The sequence below is a fragment of the Nyctibius grandis genome, chromosome 9, assembly GCF_013368605.1.
Source record: "Nyctibius grandis isolate bNycGra1 chromosome 9, bNycGra1.pri, whole genome shotgun sequence".
Lineage (NCBI taxonomy): Eukaryota > Metazoa > Chordata > Aves > Nyctibiiformes > Nyctibiidae > Nyctibius > Nyctibius grandis.
The window spans coordinates 37,908,641-37,931,774 of NC_090666.1; the positions used below are offsets into that span (position 1 = coordinate 37,908,641).

The 23,134-nt window shown below is 40.2% G+C and overlaps 1 protein-coding gene across 1 annotated transcript in view; it reads right to left on the reverse strand.

Moving 5' to 3' along the window:
- The window catches only part of LOC137666935 (von Willebrand factor D and EGF domain-containing protein-like), a 272,112-nt gene that overhangs the window by 229,722 nt on the left and 19,256 nt on the right, over positions 1-23,134 (reverse strand). The window contains exon 2 of the mRNA XM_068407215.1: positions 2,271-2,455. Coding sequence (XP_068263316.1) covers positions 2,271-2,455 — 185 coding nt within the window. The remainder of the gene's footprint in view (positions 1-2,270; positions 2,456-23,134) is intronic.

A 23,134-nucleotide genomic window follows, 5' to 3' on the forward strand; every position in this document is an offset into this window, starting at 1 on the left:
TTTTTTTTTTTAAATTACTGGATGAGAAGCAGCTTTTTAAGAGATCTTATTTGGTTTTCATTACAAAAGTTGCTGTGCCTCTTAGCTGTGACATGATTGTAGACTGAAGCTCTCATAACTTCTGCATGTGACTTGGTTCTGCTCTCTGTTGAATATAATACTTTTTCTCTGTTGAATATAATAATTTCTGCAGAAACAATATTTAGACAGGGCACATTTTTATTGCTGAGCTTTTTTGTGGCAAGATTCAGAATACAAGCTTTGAGAGGGTGTCTGAAGGAGGCAGCTACCCCTGCCCAGGCACCGCAGCCTGTTCTGGGAGCTCGCCTCCCTCATGCCCACCCAGCACGTGCCATTTGTCCTACCGCAGTTCTCTCCTGAGCTGGGCAGGACCTCTAAATCTCCATTATGGTTTAAATCCCCTTTGAGCTCAATTGGGTGACAAGAATCCTTACCTACTATTACTTTGAATTAAGAAGTTAATCTTATCTGTCGATAAGCAGCTAATTGTATCCGGCCAGTATCAACAAGATATCACCAGGCATATATTTTACAAGGTGCTGGAGTGATGTACTTTTTAACTCTCTAGCTGTATTGTCAGGCTTTATTTGGTCTCTTTTCTCTTCTCTCTGTTCAGGATTTTGTCTTTGCCTTGTTTAATTAAAATCAGCTCACTCCAGCCAGGCTGGAATGTCCAATAATAACTCCTTATTAAGGAGTGGAAGCTGTGCAATTATTAATTTAAATTATTTTGTTCCAGAGGTTTTACTCAAATTAAATGAAAAACCAAATTAAACAATGATTTAATTAAGTGGAAGAGATAGAATGTAGAGGCAGATTTAGAAGGTGAAGATCTAAAAGAAACGTATTCTTCCAGTTGTGACATCTGACATGTAATCCATCAGCATGGTGAAGCAGAGATTTACTGTCATTCAGAAGATAATGAAGAAACCAATGACAAGAATTATGTTACAAGATAAAAAACTAAACTAATGAATATAGCTCTACAAACCTGAATAAAAAACTTCAGAGTAGAGATTAAAAGAAACAAAGCATGTCTTGTTGGAAAGAAATCTCATACAGTCAATCATTGCTACATACTCAAAATTCCTGAAATACAATGGCAAATTAAATAATTTTATAGACTATATATACATTTATAGAACAACATGTAAAAATAAACTTCATAATTCATTGCGATATTCAATGATGACCTGCCATGAAATTAATATTTCAATAATAATCATGCCCATTTTTGCTTGTTAATTAGATTTATGGTTTGTGTATGCAGAGAGTTAGAAATCCCACAGAAGTAACAATTATCTCTTAACATTTCATTTAACGTTGGATTATTAAGATATACTTCTGTTGTGACAAGTTCACAGGTTTATTTTGAATGGATACGAGATGTTGTTTGCTAATTTCGAGAAGGTTCTCCAGCTAGGGTAGCATTGCCTAATATTAAACTTCCTGGCACTTTAGATTGAATATTTAATCTTAAAGTTATTTATAGTAATTAGTTTATTATTTTCTGAATAATTTTGTTTAAGAGTGTGCTTGAAATTATTCTAACCTCCTGCAGCTGGGCTATTTGAGATGGCAACGATTTTAGTTAGGGTCTCAAGTTGCTCTGGCAGCAACGATTGCAAGTTAAACATTATTGTCATACGTATTAAACACACATAAAACCAGATAATTATTGTTTTGACTTTTTTTGGAGAGCAGTCTTATGTGGTGGAGCTTTTTGGCTCTAGAAAGCAGATAGCATACTTATGAAACTAAATAATACAAGAAATGGTAATAGCAGAAAACTCAAATTTAGCTTTTCCTTCTGTATCACTAAATAAACTCTTTTCATATTAATTTTTCTGATTTTTCCCTTCTAATTTTGTAATAAGGACATATTCCTTATTCACAATAAATTGTGTGGGGAAAGAGTCAGGTTGCAGAATCCATTCTTAAAGCAATAGAATTGCTTGAAAAAAGTTAACTTATGGTGACATATGTGGATTACTAAGTATCTCCCTTTAGAGTTGGAAAACACCTTGTTTTATATTTGAATAATGCCTAGTCCATAGGGATCTTGGTCTCTGCTACTGCCCTTGTTATGATAGTGCTATTATTACTCCGGGAAAAGTGGTTTTCCCATTACCACTCACCTATCCCCATCTCAGTCTACTGTCTATGAGAGTATAGGAGTGGCTGGAAAGGAAAATTACATCAAATGATTTTTTCAAGTTCACCAGGGTTAGTGCTTAAGTTTTACTGACTTCGACACATCTCGTTGGCATTTCTGCAGGCCTGTTGTCGATCATGAAACGGTACCATGCTGGTGGCAAGGAGTGGTCACAAACCAGGTCCTGAGTCGCCATTCGCTGCAGCTCCAGCGAGTCAAACCTGGTGCTGCGGTAGGGATTGCGGAGGATGCGGTGTCCTGCCGGGGAGCACTCGGGAGCTGGAAAGGGTGAAAAAGGACAATGATTAAGTAAGTTAATTCAAGTTACTTCAATTGGATACTGTTAATAACCACTCAAAGGGGGCTACATCCTCCTATGTTCAGATTCAGTTTAGGATTGGGCTAATTTTCAAGGCAAACACTGGGAAAAGATCAAATTTGGAATTAAATATAAAAATGGAGGCTTGGTAACATAAAGATCGTAGTTATCTAGATTTTCATCATATCTGAATCAGAACCAGAAATCTTAACCCTTTGAATATGATCTCAGTCTAGTTTTAGGGATTAACATCTGAATTGTTCCTCTTCAGGAATCAAGTAATGTTTTGAGGTTCCGAAGCCTTGTGATCTTTGAAAATATATGTTTTTTAATTTAGTTTACTGTATGCATGAGAATTTTAGTCACGATATAAACTGATGCTCATGTATAAAGTGCACTTCACATACTTTTAAACATATATTTAGAATAATGAAAACAAGAAATGTTAAAAAGAGAAAAATAAATGGTGGAAAACCAGCAGTGTCATGAGTTTTTTAGAAATAAGCTCGAGTTAAGTTTGCAAATGCTCAAGCCACAGGTTAGACTTGCCTGAGGCATGTACCCATAAAGCCAAATACATCAGAGCTACTGTGCATGCATCACAAAGTTTCAGTCAAAACTGTTGTCCCTTGACGTATGTTTACACGCCTGCCCTGTTTATTTTCACAGATCTCTCTTTTTTTTTTTTTTTTTTTTTACAGAATATTCAGTAGTTTCTTATCATTTAATAAAAAGAAGCCTTTCAGTAATTCTTTTGGAAGTTGTTTATTTTCAAAAAGCTGATCATGTGGAAAAAAGGGCCTTTTCTTGGTTATCTTAGCCATTTCTCTATGAGGCAAAGTCCGTTTTTGCTGGGTTAGCACTGCGGAGTGGGTCACAGGAGGAGACCGAGATGGAGTTGCTCTGCTTTATGCATCAGCGACAGAAGATTTGGCTAATTTCTTGCTGCAGTAATCTTTAATTGCTAATGATGATGCAAGAGGCAGAGAGCACACCACATGAATTGCACAACCTGGTTTCGGGAATGAGCCTGGCAGTTAGCAAAATCACCTCTTCACACTGTAAATAGAGCATATTTATGTGACACCGCTGCAGAGAATAAGACCCCTCCCCACAACATAATCTTTCAAATGTCACTTTTCAGATTATAACTCTGCTTTAATATTACGCCGGTGGCACTCTGAAACAGATTTATCATTTTTATTTTATTAACAAGATACTCAGAAGGTCAAAGTCAATCCATTTATGGTAGTATTTTTAAAGATTATTTTTATTGTGCCAAAGGCAAGGCAATGGTATACAAGACAAATGGGGATAAAATGTAGCGTAACAGAGCCTTTATTGCAATTTTCAGGGAACTAACCTGTCAAAGCGATAGTGCAATTCCAATGCAAAAATTCAGCTGAATTTTAATACAATTGCCTTTTTAAATAAAAAAAAGGGAGTGCCCTAAACGTTTCTTTTCTGCAGGTAAGAACCATTTTACAGAGGAAATACTTGGAGATACTGTACCTCTAATTAAATCTGGGATCCGATTCCCTTCCTCAGATGTCCTTTCTGGGGATTTGGTCCCAGCGGTGGGGACCACCTGGAGACTGTCCTTTGCCAATTGCCAACCCAAGGGAACAAGTGACATTCCAGGAGACCAACTATTGCAAGCAAATGAAAAGTTTACCCTGTATTTCAAAACCGTTAAAAAACGCAGCCCCTCGCTGACCTTCAATATCACTCAGTGCTTCAAGAGTGTTCATGGGAACAGGACTTTGGCTCATGGTGCCTTTTGCTTTCCCTAAGTACCTACTTTCTGAACAAAAGATGAGAGTCTAGAAGTAAACAGCTCTTTGCACAGTATGGCCACAGGAATCCTGCAAGAGCATTGTCATATAATTAATTGCATTCACTTTCTCAATAATAATAATATCAAATACTCCCTTTAAATGTAATTAATAACCTTCTGCTCTATATGTATTAGTTATAATCCAAATTCACACATGTTGTGGTCTTACCAATGATTAACTACTCTGTCTAAACAATGCAAATATATTAGACACTGAGACATAGCTAATTATTTTTCCTCCTTCGCATAGTTTTGTTCGCAGTAGTTTAGAAAATGCTGTTTTGCATATTAAAATTAGAGAAGCTGAATGCTGCAGATGGGACTTGCAAAGGGCAGGAAGGGACTTGGAGGAGCACGTAGAGGAGGCATGCAAGGTCAGTAAGGAGAGGGGTGTTCAGCCATTAAATCTAACAGTACCTGGGACAAAAAGCCATGTGTTCAGTCCATGAAGAGCATATATATGAAGCCCTGTCTCAAGCAGCCACCACCTCTAAAGGTATATTTTATTCTGTATTAAATGTCAGAATATGTTTATATACCTGTGACTGGGTTTAGTTACACTTGCAGGCTGTCATCGAGGAGGCAGCAAGGCAAATTGATCTGCTGTCAGCTCCCCTGGAGCCAGGCTGACAGATTTTGTTCTCACCCTGATGCAGATCAGACCAAACCACGCCAGAGTCGATGGCGGTGCGCCGGCATGGAGCTGGAGGGAGCGCAAGCAAAACTCGCCCAGATTTTGCAACGAGCCATGAGCAAAACAATCCCTCAGTTATCGAGTTTCCCTTGTAAAATGGTGCTTATTATGGCCTTATGACAGAATCATTTTAAACTTTAACATGTAAATTGCAGGTCATGGTACAAGTTAATTACTACTGCCTTTCCCGCAGAAATAAATAAATAAAGGCATCACTGTAATCAGACTATATTATGAAAATATTTTTTAAAACCCCAAGAAGATACAGGTGAACTCTGCTGGTTGTTCTCTTGAGGGATACCTGCCTGTACCTTCTGGTGGCTGCAGCCAAACTCTAATCTGATGAAGCCTTCCTCTTCATTTTTAATTAATGACCAAGTTAGGTGCAGATGTCAAGTTAGTGTACAGTGATGGAGTGCTCAATATCACAGTTGTCCCCCCTGTTGCAGGGAACAATAAAAGTTCATGTCCATGTCTTGTACGGAGTCGCTGTTACCCTGTGCTATGCAGGCTAGGTTGCCTTTAAAAGGAAGAGAAAGGAGGAGGAAAATGTAGGAGAAACCTATATATTTAATTTAATTGCCCAGCTGTATTCCTATAATTGCATTAAAAGGGCTTACGGAAAAAATACTGGCTTTTCAGGGAGCTGAGTGCTCATCGTCATTATGACCATTCAGATTTCCTTCAGGAAGAAATTAAACTGTGCAGTGAGAGTCCAGAGTGTTGTTGGAATTAAACGTTGTACGGTAGCTGGTGCTTTAGTCTCCTTCAGAGAGCTGCTTCTGGAACCAGCGTGGCCCTCAACATGGGCAAGGAGCTGTTGCTAAGAAGTAAGGATTTGTTTGCTTCACTAGACTTAAAGCATTTTTTTTTTAAATCCAACAATTTTGTGGCTGCAAAGAGACACTGAGTAACTCCTTTTTGCACAAAAAGCAAACAAATAACAGTACCTGTGGCAGCTGCTCAGTGAAAATGGCATTTGACTAATGCTGGCGATATGATAAAGCAAGTTCTGTGAGGAAAATCTGTCTCAGTTGAAGCCATAAGGAAAGTTGCCATCAATGCCTGTAGGTCAAGATTCACCCGATATTAATGTGTGGGAAGTTGTTATGTGCAAATGAAATGAAAGGCAGCCTGTGGGCTTGCTGGGAAGAGGAGAGCTTCCTGCAGAAGGCAGAAGCATCCAGAAATATCCAAAGGAAAATGAGCAGAAGGTGAATATCTGAACTGGTTTTTCACACTGAAATACAGTTGTGGACCTGGGGTTTGGCTCTCAGCTAAAGGAAACATCAATGTGACCATGGCTGGAGGAAGACATGCATGTCAGTGGGTCCTGGGGGCAGCAGCCCACAAGGCCGTTCTTGGTGGGTTGCTCAATATTGTACTGGGGAGGACAAAGGCGTCACAGGGCTATACCAGGGAGCAGCCAAACAAGAGTGTGGAAAGGTGTTTTTAGGGCGTTACTCTGGGATGACCCCAGCACAGGCCCACACATTTAATATCTTAAACATCTGCTGGCTGGAGCTTATTTCAAGCAGGTTGGTAACTGGACGGTCTGCAAACAGCCGAGCCTCCTGTGCACTTCTTGGGCAGTGGATTAGGTGGGAAAGATGCTGTTGTGGGGACTGCCAGGCACCCACAAAGGGTCTGTCCATCCTGGCTGATGCTCATGGCTGTGAGAGCAAGTATCAGACACTTCAGGGAGGGACACCAGGAAAATTGGAGTGGCAGGCTGAAAACTTGAAGGGAAATAATTTGGCAAACTTTTCTTTTTATTTCTAAAGGCAGGTGAGCACGGATGTGACAGAGCTCTGCCTGTCGCTCTTGCTCCCAGTAAATATCAGTGGCTTACATGGAGGAGGGTTTAAGAAGCTGTGAGATTTTGTTTGTTTGCCTTGAACAGCAGCTGCAAATCAAAATATATCAATAGGTGATGGCAGCTGGAACAGCCTGAAAGAAATATAGTTCACAAGCTGAGGTGCATGTTTGTTTTGGGCAAAGCAGTGCCAGCCACGCAATATATTTAAAGGGCATTCTAAAGCCCTGGGAAATAGCTGGTGGATCGCAAAATAATTTCTGTGTGAAGTGTGAATGAAAACTCAGTGACTGATCCAGGTGATACTAACCAACAGCACCATGTGGCAATGTGCTGTAATTGTTCTGTGACTGGGAAAGAGATACTCCCAGGTGCAGATTTCTTTCTCACCGTTGTCTCCCACATTGTGGGAGCCTGGCTGGAGCTTTCCCCAGAAACTGCAGCGAGCCCCAGGGCCGGGGAAGTGGGGCTGCCCGCCAGCTTTCACATGGTTTCTCTCAAAGGCAGAGAGAGGGGGTGGCCACGTGTACTTGTATATGAATGTGTGTGTGTATATATATATTTTTTTTTCTCAAATTATGCATGAAAATACTCATATTTTTGTCAGTTGTATGACACATGGTAAATTTGTCATACAAATCCCTCCTTGGCAGATTTTCAAATTTCCACTTTGTGTTTCTTACTCTAAAATCCATAGAGAATAAAACGTTTTCCAGAGTGTTTGAATATCTTTCAAATATGAAAGGTTTTCATTTGGAACAATCAGTCCAAAATGCCTAGGCTATCAAGCCATAACTCCAAATTAGTTGCAGACAAGGGATGAGTTCGCTTTCTTCTCTTTCTGTTTTAGAGACAGAAGGAAACCTTACGATCGCCAGCCACTTCTATGCCCAGTGCTGCATTTCAGTGATGTAGCAAAGCCCACGTGAAACCTTCTGAAGCTTTCGGTGTGTCAGTGCCCTCCACTTCTCCGTACTGTGATTTACCATATGTTGAAAGAGGGTTTGGGCAGAAAAAGAAGGCAGATGTTGGGAAAGGGCAATTCTTTCCAAGCTCTTAATGGATGTGTTCAAAATAACAGTAGAAGACTCTGATCTGACAACTTTTAAAAATTTCTTTTGGTGGACACAAGTTCCAGATAACCTATTAATAGATAAGGCATTTCTAACTAAGAAACATCTGACACTTTATTGCAGATGAAAGTTTCTGCCTTATTTTGGCAATATTTGCTAAGATTTTAATGCAATTATTCTGCATGCAGATGACAAAAATTTTATTCCTAAGAATATTCATGGGCAGAAATTTGTTGTGAATGTGAATATGATCACTACATTAAAATGCTTGAACCATGCATGCTCCTCTGGTAGGTAAAACATAATGATTTTCTAAAAGCCTTGATAGTCAATAAATAAAGAATCTTCTACTGAACTGAAATGATAAGGAAGCACATTGTATAAACATTGCATACTTATAATGGCCGGGTCTTGAACAAGTCATAATGCATTCATAAGGTGAAATTGATAGAGATAAATGAACCATTGTGTAAAATGAACGTAATTATAGAAAATTTGACCCAGGAAAAGGCTGAGCACCTGCTGAAAAGAATAGGGCATTTTTCATATATATTATTTGTACTGAATAACAGACAATTAAGAAGAAGGAAAATCAGGCCAAGCAGGAACATGGTTTTCTAGGAGTCAGCTTAACATTTTGCCTTAGGTATTGCACTGCTTTGAAAATAAGGTGTTTTCTTGTAACCCAGGCAACTCAGCATACAATTAAAGACTCTTTCACATGTATGTCTTATAGAGTAAGCACTCCTCTTTCAAGGGAGGGTTTAGACTGTTCAGCTCTGGGGATCTTCTATGATGGAAAGAAAACATAGCCTGCAATACATCCTCCTGCATTGCCTGAGTGTGGTCCGAACACCAATGACAAGGGCAGCGATGTGAGAAGAGATTCCTTTCCTTCTTCCCTCAGTCCCGTGGATGTGCTATACGACACGCTTGATATTTTGTACTTATGGTATATGTAACTGAAACGCTTACTACAGATTGCTCCCATCAGGCAGGATTAGTGAGTCTGTTGCTTAATGCTTAGGGAATTCTTTCTTTCTGCACAAAGGCAATAGCACAGGTCCCTGAGAGAAAGTGTAGTTGAAAAAAATCCTCCTACAATCTCAAGATGTTGTCTGTACGATGTATCCAAGTTTCATTTGCCTGCGAACAAGGTCACTTACTATCCTGGTCTTCTATGAAGTAAAGCAATACACTATTGACAAACCAAGGGCCAGCATTCATTTCCAGAGAAAACAATTATTTATTCATGCTAGTATCTCTTATCTTGGCTTACATTTCTATTTTTAACTTGTGGTTTAGAAAGGAAGAACTGATCACATGAAACTTCTGTTCTGTGTCTCCCCTGCATGCCCTGCAGAATAATGCACTACGTACAGCTCATACAGGAGTATGCAGACAGAGACAACAGTTGTGCATTTTGCAAGGGCCCATAAGAGGTGTCAAGAGGGGCTGATAAAGTAGGTGACAACAAGAGGTCCCTGCAAGAAATGTGAGCAAAGTCTGAGGAACTTCTGGGCAGTTTAATGTGGAGTTTGGAGTACTGACACAGGACATGTGCTGAAAAGCACTTTCTTCAGTGCTCCATAAGTAGATAAGGTGAAGGAACTGAGTATTTATTTTGTGGGACAATACCACATGCATGTCTAATGACCTGGATAAGCCAAGAAGTTTACAGCAGAAGTGTTGTCCTTTAAAATGTTTTGGTCTCCAGGACTCGCTATCTGGCATCTCTCATCAATGTGAAAACTGCTCACAAATCATGTGGTAGGCACAAGAGGGATGACACACGATCACATGGATAAAAAGCAACTGGCAGCTGGACAGGACAGGTGAAGTCGGTAGCTCCCCTGCTTTGTGAAATATAGCCTCATCTATTGAATGTGCCAATTAGAAAAAGCAACAAAGACAAATTTTGCCAATTACTCTATTAAATTCTACCAAGTCTCATCCTCACTAATTCTGGCTCAGCTTCAGAGCCAGGGAGGCTGGTCATCTGAATATAGAAATCACTTACAATTGCTGTGTCAGAAGAGAATTAAAAACCTCATAAATTTCCCCAAGTTATCTTTAAGTTAATGATGATGCCTTTAAGGATTTCTGAACAATCAATAAAAACAAAATCATAATTATTGTTATTGATTGGTCTATTTTGCTCTCATCCCTCAGAATGAAAAAGTGAAACAAAATGAAAAAGTTCTTTCTTACCTCCTAATCTCAGTTGAACATACACTTGCAAATGTAGCTTTCCTAAATAGCAGTAGCAAAACCAAACTCACATGTTTTGGTTTTAGAACCCATTGGGCTCTATTCAGATGGAAATTTTATTTCCATGGCCTACCCCTTTGAGAGCTGGAGCTGTTTCCATGCCTCAACTGTGACGCAGGCTAATTACAATTCACGAGCCACACATTTTTCCAGACTGCTCCCATGGCAAATGCTGAATTTTGGCCACATTTCCCCCTGCTTCTTCAATTTAATTCTGTATGTGGATGATATAGCGTTGGGGAAAGCGTTGCCACTAACTTATTGTCAGTGTATCCAGGATGCAGCAAAGACTAGCAGAAAGATAAAAGGACTCCCACTGAAGGCAGCTTAGTGCTGCCAAATGCCAGATTCATGCGTGTGTCCTGGGTGTGATTTAGTTCCTAATGTATGCAGGGTGACGAGGCAATTTTTCCTGCTATTGTTTTGCTATTATTCATCACTATTATTCATTCCATTCACTGGCACAATCATGGTTTCGGCAGCCACACACACCTCACATGTTTATAACGGGCTTTTCTGTCAGGGTTTTGACATTTAGGGGGAATGGTTTGGTCTGCTCTTCCCTTTGGAGTAAGGCTTTATTTGTTACCATTCTGCAGCAATGTACATGGACATGCTCCACTTCCCGACTAATGCAGAAACCTGGAAGGATCTCATCACCTTCCTACCAAAATTCAGGTCTTCTTTGACCCTGTCCTTCATCTTCTCATAGGCTGCCCACTCTTTGAAACTTGGAGAGAGTTGACACAAAACGGGCACGAGCAAATAGCCACTGCTGCCGATGCAAAAACCCTTCTCATATATTAGAGCACTTTGGATGGATTTAAAAATATTAATATAAAAGGTCATGAGCTAGAAATAGTTGTCAGCCTGCCTTGCCAGCATAATAAGATAAAGCTGTGTACTCCCAAGCGTGGAAGTGCAACATTAAGTCTAACAGATTTCCAGAAACCAAGTTTATCAGCAGTCCTCACTGTTTGTTTCTTCAACATTCACAAGATACGGTTTCTGTACAGATAGTCATAATTATCTGCAAAATTAAAATGCATTAGCGTCTTCCTCCGATAGAAACAGGACGGTCACAGTTCCAGCCAGCAGTTTCCCTCAGCCATGGTGATATTTCAGGGGAATCTCGTACTTCTGGCTGTGGTAAATGCCGCCCATTGTGCCTCTAGCACTTGAACATGATCGGTTGATGCCTATTCATGCCATGAAAGAGCAAGGCTTTCAGTACCTATACATGAAAACCTCCAGATAAATGCATTTACTATTTTTATTTAGAGGAATTTAGTCCCCATTCACTGTTCTAACAGGTACTAATTTTCCCTTTTGTTTAGGGTCATCTCTGCCTTGGTTGCTCCACAGGTCTCTGCTTATTTACCAGGAGTAGTAGAAGCATTCAAAAAAATACTGGAGTTTCAGGAATCTATAAGGACTTCAACTATAAGCTGCTTTTTGATGTAAAAGAAAATCCAGTTCAGCTGGTACCAGCTGAGTCTTCATTACATTTACAGCTGCTACCTGTGCTATCTTTTAGGATGTAATTACCATAATAAGAAAAAACATTTCCATAATGATATGTGCATAAAGCCAAATGCTTTTCTCTGGCCATCCAGCTAGAGCTGCAGGTACAGACATGCACGCTTACAGAGGACACAAGGGATTAGGGAGGCATAGGAATAAACATGAGACAATTTTTGCCCCATATGGTGCATATTATAGGCAGATGTGTTTTGATCACGATCAGCCGTGCAGAAGGTAAACTGACTGTTTTTTTTTCTCGTTTACACTAAACTAACTTTGATCACAGTGTAGGTTCGTGTGTTTCAAAATTTATACTCACTCAAAAATTACTCCAAATGTTCTAGGGACATTTGTGTCCTCAGAAAGTCTTCTGAACCAGGAAACAAGCTCCGTGTCCCGGTGGCTGGCCAGGCTGTGCATGGGGTTTCCCATGCAGGGGTGGGTTGGGATGGGATAGGATGGAGATTTCCTCCACCATCGTCGACATGGTGCCAGTGCTTTTTACAGGAGATGTAACACTGACACTTTCTAGTTCTTTAGAAGGTAAATAAAAGAAAAACAGATTGCCAGATGGGATATTCTTGATGGGAACAACTCTTTCTCTTTCTTAGACACTGATAACACTGTATAGTTTCTTCTCACCAGACAAGATGAATCCTAGTAATTTTTTATTTCCATGGAGTGATTTCCATGCTGAACTTTCAATTCTACTCCTCCACCTCCTTGCCTGATAACAGCGAGAACGGACTTTTAGCTTATAAAATAGAGCTATATATTTTATTGAAAAAAAATGCTTTAAAAAACAGTGTTCCTGAAGGAGGAAATAGCCAGAGCTTAATTCTTTTGCTAGGGAATAATTCAACAAAAAATGTTATATGTGTATCACCACCCATAGGTAAAACAAGGCAATTATAGGCAGACATGCTCTCTTTCAGGTTTTCGTCCATCTTCCTGTTACCAAAAACGGACTCAATTTTGCATTCTTAGTTGGTAATTGGTTAATAACTTTAGTTTTCATCTTAAGAAGATAGGCTAGAAACCACTGCTCAGAAAAGCCCTACAACATAACAATTGATCAATTCTTCATTAGACTTGATGCATTCAGTTTACCAGAGTCATTTCATTTGCAATTTGAGCTAAAAAAAACCAAACAACAAAAATCTACGCAAGCAATTTCAGATTGGAAAACCATAACACAAATTAGTGCACAAAGAAACAGCAGGCAATCAATTTATCATTTGCTACTTTATTCTTTAGCAATTTGCAGTCATTGCTGAGTTGCTTTCAAAACTTGCAAAATTTGATTATGTGAAACCTGGTGAATATCAGGCTTTGGTCATTTTGTGTTGTGTTTTATGAGTTGTTTAGAGTACAGTTTGCATAGGTAGATCTGGCTGGCATCTGCTAATATCCTGCACAAGCACACATAGATAAAATTTAGCATGGAAGCCCTGGCAGCTCTATTTCTGTTGTTTTCTACTGTTGACCCAGTTTGGAGAAGGTTTAGCTCCCACTAAAGCAGATATATGCCACTTCAAAAGACACACTGTGGACCTGCATCTCCAAACCAGTGCATGAGTCAGCTGTGGTCCCACGCAAGGCTTACTATTGCGTCTCCTACAGTATCCACCCTGTGGGTGGAATATTACAGAAATGTAATGATGTTTTTAACCCTGCAGTTTGAATAACATGCCTGTCAGCCCATTAATAACAAGGGGTTTGGCTGTGATAGACTGTGAGACGTGGTGGTGCCACATGCTGCTGTGCAGACCTTACACCTGTTCACATTTATTCATAGGTGACCTCAGGAAGGCTTTCTATTTTTAATCCTCCACAATGTTCTTCTTTCTGCATTCGGAAATGAGGATCTTATTAACCTTTTCTAGCCTTGATATTGAATTGAGTTGTATAAATACTGTTTGCAAGTATTTATATGGATATGCTCAGAGAGGCACTGGATGTGCTCGGAGCACAGTCTGCTGAATAGACCCGGCGGAAGAGCAATGAGAGGCAAACAAACAGGCGAGAGGAGAGGGAGTGACTTGTGGGCATCTTCTGCTGGTTTGAGCTCCTCTGGCAGATTTGAAGCTGGCTGGTTTTCCCTGACTTGAAATCAGGTCTGCCATGTGCTGGGGCAATAGCATGAGCACTTGGGTATCCCATGGCAGATCCCCCTCCCACTGAAACCACTCTCTTTTGTATAGTTTTTTTAACTATAAATAAGAACATGCCAACTTTAGCAGCTTCCAAAGCTGTTTCCCTTCCTTTTATTTTTCTTTGCTCCAATGCATATACAGTTATGTTTATAAAATGCATGATTTCATCAAGAAAATCTACAGGTCTAATGCCAAAATGCTCTATTGATCATGATATCCCTGCAGAGCAGAGAACAGGGAGTGCGATATTAAAACCAGTTTTTTCTTTGCCTCAACCTCTGTTTATTGATTATAACGGCATGGAAAACATCTCCTCTCTTTTTCTAGGCAAGAGAGTTTCTGGCAGAGGCACTTAGCTGTGGGAGAGGGTTCACAGATGAGACTTCTAAGGCAGGGGGGAGATAGAGGCAAAGTCCCTAAAGGACAAGGTTTACCTGCTGTCACTTGCTCCAGTCTCACTGTGGGAATTTAGGCACCTCCCTGCTCAGCTTCCCCGTTGTGGTGGCTCCTGCCCTTCTGCCTTTCTGGCCTACATGCTGTGAAGCAAAGAAAATTGCTCCTCATGGACCATCAAAGCTGAACAGCTTTGGATAAGTGCATTCACTTGTTTTAGAGGTGGGCCAGGTACTTTATTCTGCACTGCAGTACGAGCAAATGTGCTTACTGGACTCTCACTCTCACTGCATGTTATTTAAGTAACCTTTACATTTAAAATCACATTTGTTGTCAATAAAGTTCTGTTATCTACCGACTGAGACAACGGGTGGTCAAAAATAGCATCATTGTGCCTCTCAAAGAATTTCCCTACCTGCCTGATTCTTAATTAATTCTGTTTCTTTTTCAAAATTTATGTCAGTTTGCTTTTTTGGATTTTAGGTTAGGGTTTAGGTTCTTTTTTTGTGGAGTCTTTTGCATTGGCTAGGCTGATTCTGCAGCTGGTCATGTTTGGCATGTTTTGGTTTGAGCAGTCCAAAAATCAGCTTTTCATCAACAGAAGTATGCAGTACAAGGCTTATTGTCTCTCATTCGACACACACTGAGGACAGGTTTGTGTTTCTGTTTGATAAACACCAGAACACCCAACGTTCAGGCCTGCCAAGGTGAATCACACTGGACTTGCAGGACTGAGATGCAGCTATTTTTCCCCTTTTCACTTCAGCCCTCACCATTTGCCCTCCTACCTCCAACTTAACATTTTGGCAGGAAATGCATCTCTATTTTACCCCACATATTACTTTCAAACACGGTGTGAAAGAAAAGCCAGGGTCCAAATTTACTGTGAAGATCTTTGCTAGCTATTTTTTAGCCTCTCCTTCCTTCTCTGTCATGCCACTGTAAAACTGTAGGCTAAGAACAAGTTTCATTTCATCCTTTCTATTATTTGCTGAAATAAGTGCCTAGTGTAAACGAAAGCACTAAAATCTAGGTTATTTCCTTACAGAACATGTAGATTCAGCAGCATGGCTCAATATTAATAACAACTGAATGGCTAAATCCCTGCAAACTGGATAAAAGTTTGCTCCTAGGGATCCAGCAAACACACTTAAACCATTGAATTATCTTAATTCTAAAATAGCATTCCAGCAGTACTATGAAGCCAGGCTACACTTTGGGTTATTTTGCTGTATCTGGAATTGTGAGGCTATTCCAGAGACAGACAGGCACAATGAAAAGCAGAGTTGGCCAAACATGTGAAGACTTGAGGTATAAAAGAATTAACAGATGCTAATGTTCTACATTTTTCTGCTGCAAATATTCGTACAGACAGCACCCAGAGCAAAGCAGAAAGGAAAAGATTGCATGTAGGAGGGACAGAAAGACACAGCTATAATACTGTGCTGTAGTAAATTTTGAAAAAGGCAACTGTTGAACAGCTGTTATCGGCACATGGAACATTTAATAAGTAGATGAATTGCAATTCTCTAGTCCAGTGAGGAAAAGTGACTTATTTCACTTTAAAATGAAACCTTTCAGTTTTTCCAGTGAAATAGAATCTCTAAAATAAAAAAGAAAGACTGAGAAAGACTGATAATAATTGAAAGTCAGGCTAAACTCCTCTTCAATTTGAAATTAAATATCTTGGAAACAGGAGGCATTAAGTCATTTCATTGCAAAGATATTGAAAGGAAATATTTCAGCTTTTAGAAAAATATGCCTCTTTTTCTTTAGACCAAATAGTTTTTCACATTCAGAATGAAACTACAGTAGATCTTGCTGATGTAGAGAAAAGTGTCACCAAAGCCATTTTAACCCAAGCTCTGTTCACCAAAAACGTGCTCCTGAGGGCACTCATATCTGTTGGGTTTACTCCAAGGAGCACAGTCTCTGTGCTTTCCTTTTCCCTATCTCAGTTGCCTTCATTCACATGAACTGCTCCATATAATGAGCCCTTATTTTTTATGCGTTTTATTTTGTCTGCAGGACAGCCAGATCCAAAACATGGGTCTCCTGCAAGACCCCCATCACATTACAAGCTGGAAGTCACACAGATCCTATTGCTCTGGCGTCAGGAAAACAATGCGTGCACACAGCATAAATATATAGGAGAATGAAACATGTCTTGGCATGGCACTTATCCCAACCCTGATTACCCAGTGTAAAGAGCACAGAGGCATTTTGGAATAAGCAGTGATGAAAAGAGAGTCAGCCTACTGCTTTTCATAATAATCCTTCTTATCTCTAAACTGTTGCTACAGCATCTGCATGGGAACATGAGACCACTTTGGTCTCTTGACGGTCCTTCTTTAACAGATGTATTTCCCTGTCCTCTACCTCAAGCAAGGCTATCTAATTCTGATTTATCTCCTATACTGTAAGTGGTCAGCCATGTAAATGAATGACTCCTCTAGCTATGCATCCAAAACACTCCGGAGCTATATCACCTGCAATATTTTTATATATTTCTTCAACAGAAAGACACAGTCTTCATCTTCTTCTGTCCTGAGAGATAACTGCCCTTCCTACATTTTCGCTTTTACAATTTTTTTAGGTCCTTTTTTTATGTAGGTTTTGCTCCTACATTTTTTTAGGTCACAATTCTTCTTAGCCATGATGCAAATCTGTTCATGTTGCCAGCAAGTCTGATCTGTCATTAGGGTCTCAATCAATGACATGAATATTACACTGTAGGTCTGTGTCCTGGTTTTGTGGGGATAAAATTTATAGAATCACTTTTCTGTTCCATTTTGTTTCAGTGTGTGGCCAGCTGTGGGATGCTGATCAAGGCCATCAGCAGTTAAATCCAGGGCAGCTGCCCCAGGCTGGCCCACAGGTGTGTTCTATAGCATTAATGTCAGGGTCACTATAAATGGGAAAGCTGCTGGGGAGGGGTGGGGTTTTTTTTTTTAAAAAAAAAACACAACTAAACTCTGTTCTTATCTCAATGGTTGTGGTCCCTGGAGGAATTTGCCACCACTCTATGAGCTAAGTATAATTTCGTGTCTTTTGTGTTAGCATTGATATTGTTTTCCTTATTTTATGAAATTTGATTAAATTTTAGCCCATGAGGCTTCCTCCTTTTCCCAATTCCCTTTCTCTGTTGGGGGAGGGGACACTGGGTGATAGAACAACTGGTTATTGTTTAGCTCTTGGTGTGGGCTAAATGAAGACAGTCTGACTTGAAGTGGCCATCAGGTTAATTTCTGTATTTTCTCAAACTCATTTCTTGATATTTGTTACTTGTTCATTATGACTCCTTGACTACAAAGTGTACATCAAAGCTGAATATTTCTCTTTAATTGGGGACCAAAAACATTATCACTCTGATCATAGGATTGCAGCTTCCATATTTTCTTCTCAGACCTATTCTTGCAATGTGTCCCATCATTTAAAATCCTTTTCTAAGGTAGGAAAAATGACCTTTTCTTTTTCAAGGCAAACCTTTTCTAGGATCATCCATGGACTTCATCGATATATACCAAGAATGACATAGATTTTTACACAGATTGAATCTTATAGCCAAAGTTCTTTCAGTGATTTCTTACAACAGCAGGTTATTTTGGCTGTGATTTCATTGGACACGGCAGCCCATCTCTTTGCAAAAGGCTCTGCAAATAGTCACTAAGCTAAGTCTCCTTTCCCATGAGAGCAGGATGTAAAGAACTGATACGTGATCATATTTGTCCGTGCACATGGTATATGTGGACACAGTGGAAGAGTCTGCTTTTCAGCCTTTTTATAAGATAAGTATATACATATATGTATAATAGCTAAAATAAGAGTTGTTTTTTTTCTGCCAGACCAAGTAGGAGTTGGAGCTGTTAACAAACAACATTAAGATTAAAGAGCATAAACAAAACAATTAATCATTTCTCCTGGCCCAAGTAAAATTAACAGTACAGCTGAGTTAGCTCCTCTTACACTGACAAGGGAAAGAAAATCCCTGTCTATGAGACAAAACCTTGCTAGAAGGCGGAAAAAGAGAAATGCATTGGGGAAAACAGACTGCCTGTCCCTGCTGCTCTGAGGTCTAGCCTGAGCCAGGAGCAAGGAACTGCAGGACACTTGGGCAATGCAATAGAAGGTCAAAGCAAATAGGGCAGGAAAGGACTGGGGAAGGTCCTGTAATCCATCCACATTCAACACCACGGATGATACACAATCCCATTTTCCACGTGTTGTGTAACTTTTGTGAACCTCATAGATGTTACCATTGCTCTATCTGTGCTCTTAGCGGAGTGTATTGTTTTGATGCAGAACTTATCTTTCCAAGCAGCTCCCAGAAACTCCCTATAAACTTTGCAAATTCTTTTGCTCAGCGCCTTGGGTGCTGCTCCAGGGTCCCCCTGAGGAGAGGGCTCTGAGCAGTCCTCTGTTGCTCAACAACAATGGGGATCTTGTTCACACCCTTGTCTATTTAGGGCTTGGCATGGATGTTGCATGCTTGTTTAACTTTCCGTCTGCTAACAACATGCCCCTGAGTATTTGGAATCAGTATAAAGTGAATAGAGTGAGATACCATATGTTAATTCCAGGATGCTTTTTGGCTGATAAAAGTGAAAAGTATAAGCTCTTTGTGAGATTATTGCACATAAATAAGTTAAGGCAATTGCATGGATAAGCTGGAAAAGTAGTAGCTTTACCAATTAAGATTTTATCTAAACAATCCAAATGGTATGAAGGAGAAAAAAAAAAAAAAGTAGAAGGTTGGGTAGCAAGATCAAACTACCTAAAAATTTCATCTCTGGTCATGCAGAGATTTTGCATGTTAAACTTTTCAGTATGTCTATGATATGCTTAGAATGTGATGTTGCATCAGAACTGTCACTTACTCTCTTGTTTGGGTGGATGTGTATATTCTGCTACTGCACATATTTCTCAGGCAAACAACTATAAGTGGTAAGGGAAACTATGTTGTTCCTTGATGCAGTTGTTCTCTTGACACTTCATACCATGAAATAAGCTCCCAATTTCCCAATAGAAAGAGAATGAAATTATGAAGAATAAGATGACTGAAATGGATGACAGTATTTAAAAAACTTTAGCTAGTATTGATGTTTCGGAGAAAAAAAACACTCCAAGAATCCTGTCCCAAGGAGGTGATTGATATGGCTGCCACAGGGGGCTGTGTCATGCCGGATAAGTCACTCCAGCCGTGTCAGAGGTGATCATTACTTTATGGGCCTTGTTTTCTGGGTGCCTGACTGACGACCCTGATATGCAGAAATATGAAGCACTTAAAGCTTAGCTGCTACTGAAATCTCAATGTCGGAGCTGGCTGAGAGCTTTCTGGTGAAAAATGTTTCTGTTGGAAATTGTTGACTGGCTTCAGCCAAGATTTTCACAGAAGTGTGTTTTTCCATTGAAGTTATCATTGTGTGATTTTTAGTATGGAATTGCTGGAGGTAAAAAAGGGAGGAAAGTAAAGGGAGGAAGCTGTGTGCTTTGGAATAATCAAAGCACATGAGACACTGCAAAATGAGAGGCTCAGGCTCTGCTCCGAGTCTGCTGGAGCAAAACTTCCCAAATTAATGCTGTTATGTCTTGGGCTGATGCCTATTAGGGGATCTGTCGGGGGGAGAGGGGAAGAAGAGGGTCTTTCTCCCTTTTCCTCTCTTTCTAAGTGCTTTTACTAAATATTTTAAAGGGTTTTTGTTTCATAACAGTGTGAGAGTGAAAAAGAGTCTCTGTACTTTTCATGGAAGGGGAGAGCAGCTCCGTGCCTGGCTCCCCTTTGGGCCACTCTGTGTTCAGAGATCAGACACCTCAGTGCTTGGGACACTTTTAGCCCCCTTTCCCTGTCTCTAAAATCATTAACCTGTTGGCCTGGAGATGCTGGTGTAGTCAGGATACACCACACCTCGCGCTTGCCTTTTACTCTCTAGACCTGTAACACTGTCAGAGAAGAAAGTAATCTCATATGGTGCAATTTGTTCTTTCCCATCACCTTATTTTCCCCTTTCTGAGGCATGATTTAATATTGCTAAGCCACCCACCTCTGGGGTTTGCCTATGCCCTTCTCATCTCCAGGTGAAGGGGATTTTGTGGACACTGACCTCCCCAGACAAGATCTCCCATTCCTGGAAGCATTCAAGGTCAGGTTGGATGAGGCTCTGAGCAACCTGATCTAGCTGAAGATCTCACTGCAGGGGGGTTGGACTAGATGACCTTGGCTTGGAAGGGACCTTTAAAACAATTCTATGATTCCCACCACTTAGCTCTTTCATGGTTAGAAGGTGTCCGACCTACACCTGTGCTGAGATAAGGCTGGTCTCCCTCTTTCTCTGCCATCCATGGATATGGGGAATAACCAGCTGCTGCCTTCTCTCATCATATTAGAAGACTCAATGCATTCCCTTTCAGTGCTCTCTTTTCTAAGATAAGCCTATTTCTTTCAACTTTCCTTGTAGGTCAAACTTTCAGGCCCCTGGTTAGATTTGCTGTTCCCTTTTTGAACAGCCTCTAATTTGTCCAACTTTATCTAAGTACGATGATCAAAATTAGACATATTGCTCCAGCTGTGGCCTCTCAAGTCCAAGTGCATAGGTCTAATGAGTTGCCATGCTTTATGTGCACTACCCTCAGTAACAAATTTTATTCTTGTTAATTTTTCCTGATAACTCTGCAAGTTGCGAGGCAGTAGGAACCTGCGTTGAAGGTAGTCTGGCTGGTTTGTAGGTTCTCAAATAATCCTTTCTTCACTTTTTGATGTTAAGTACTGAATTTGTGCTTCCATCTTTGTCTTTCTTTGAATCTCAGAGGTTCTCCATAAGTTTTTGAAGATGATTTTTAATTATTCAAATAATGGTTTGGCTATTACTCAAGGTGGATTCAGCAGTTACTGACAACCTGGATATAACAATTTTTAGCTGTCTCTCTTTCTGCCTTGTATTCCTATTACTGTCTTGAAATTAACTGTGCTAAATATCTGATTGTAATTAAATTTCTCCGAGAAGACCAAAGCAACAAAGACTTCGAATGTATCTGTATTCCCTATGTCATTTTACCTGCTCTCCTTCCCTGTTAATGGACCTGCACTACTTTCCTTTGCCTTGATAACGTTAATAATATTTGCCCTTCACCCCACAAAGGCTATGAAAGTAAATTAATGTCTGTGCATTAAGCACCCAGTTACTACAATAAAGAAGGAAAAAGCCTATCAGGAAATGAATGGCACTTCCAAGATGGGTTTTGCCGCTTTGTGGCATACATGCATTAAAGCCACACGCTCACAAATAAGAATGACATGAAATACTGGCTCACTGCTCGGTAATGGAGTACCATCTATCCCAGGCACTGCAGGAAGTGCCAGTCCTCAAGCAAATCAGTGTGTGGTCATGCCATAGAGGCTGGATTAGAATTTGCAAGCACAAGGAGCAAATTAAGACAGCACAAACAACATTAGCTCTGGGTTTTCCTGGTTGGTGGGCTCTTCCCATTACAACTTTGTGTGTTGACAGACAGAAGGTGAAATATTTGCTCTGCGTCAAGTGCTGGGTAGTGTCCCAGTGGCTTCTTCAAGGCTCTGAGTGCTTCCTCGCCTCGGGAAAAGTTAAACTTTTACTCATGTCTGGGATTGTAACTAGCCCCCTGTTACTGTTGTCTGCTTTTGTAGTTCCTTATCCACAGATGGAGCGAATAATACAGTCTTAGAAATTACATAAACTTATAGGGATTTCTAGCACCCCCTTCTATAGTGTCTGACTGTATGACTGTACCAAGCAGTCTTGCTGCCTTCTGGAAACATGTGGAGACGGCAACTGTGACTTGCACAGCTCTTTGTGAGCGTATGCAATGATGTAAATTGTCAAAGGAAATTATTCTGAAGTGAACTCAGGCCTCAAGCTGAAACAGTGCCATGAAAAACTGAAATAGCACCATGAAGATAACTAGCAAAAGCGATCTTTGCAAGCCTTCTGTTTCCCCAACTCATTTGCTCGAGATTACTGGGGGCCAAATGCCAACCTGATATGCTGTGACACACAGCAGCCTCTGCACCAAATTGCAGAAGTTTCTAATGACCTTTTATAAATCATTGCTTCCTTGGGGAGCACTACAGTGCTGATATGGCTCATAGATTGCCCTATGGCTCATATAACCAGTTGTTTCGTCACTTGTATGCATCCTTCTACCCAGAGGGAACAATTGCAAGTAGGCTATGTTGTCTTTGCAGTAGCCAAGATTTCCTACAATCATGACATAATTACCTGGTGGCTTGTAGCAAAATGAAGACCTTATTTGCTACTGAAGAGGTGTGAACAATCACCAGGGTGGGTCCAGAGCTGAGCTGGTTTGCTCCCAAATACACTTTTTTTTTTTTTCCTCCTATTGTCCAATCTGACTGCTGGGAATTTTACTCACAGGCTGTCATCTGACCTCTCTGCCCACAACTGTAAAGTTAATTAAACAAGCCTCTCTCTGTGTGCGCTCGCTAAACAGACTGTCCATTCCAGCAGTAGTTAGTACAGCATTTCCATCAATATTAACAGGAAATACCTAAATAAAGGGTATGAAAATTTTGCACTCTGCCTGCTACACGAACCTGTTCATTGTGCATCCTCTCCTTCTCCTAGATGTGTAGCCTTTTGTCTCTTGTGTCCTTTCGACTTAATTTTAGTTCGCCCTCTACTTTCACCCCATTACTGTGTTATACATGGGCAGTTGGCTATGTGACTTAATCATATCAGCCTCCTCCTGCTGTTTTACTTCAATCATCTCCAACCTTTCTCCCCTGAGCCGACAAAGATACTTTCTCCTGCGACATGGAAAACATGATCTAAAACAATATGATAATGTTACAGTTCTGCATGCATAATTTCAATAATGTCCC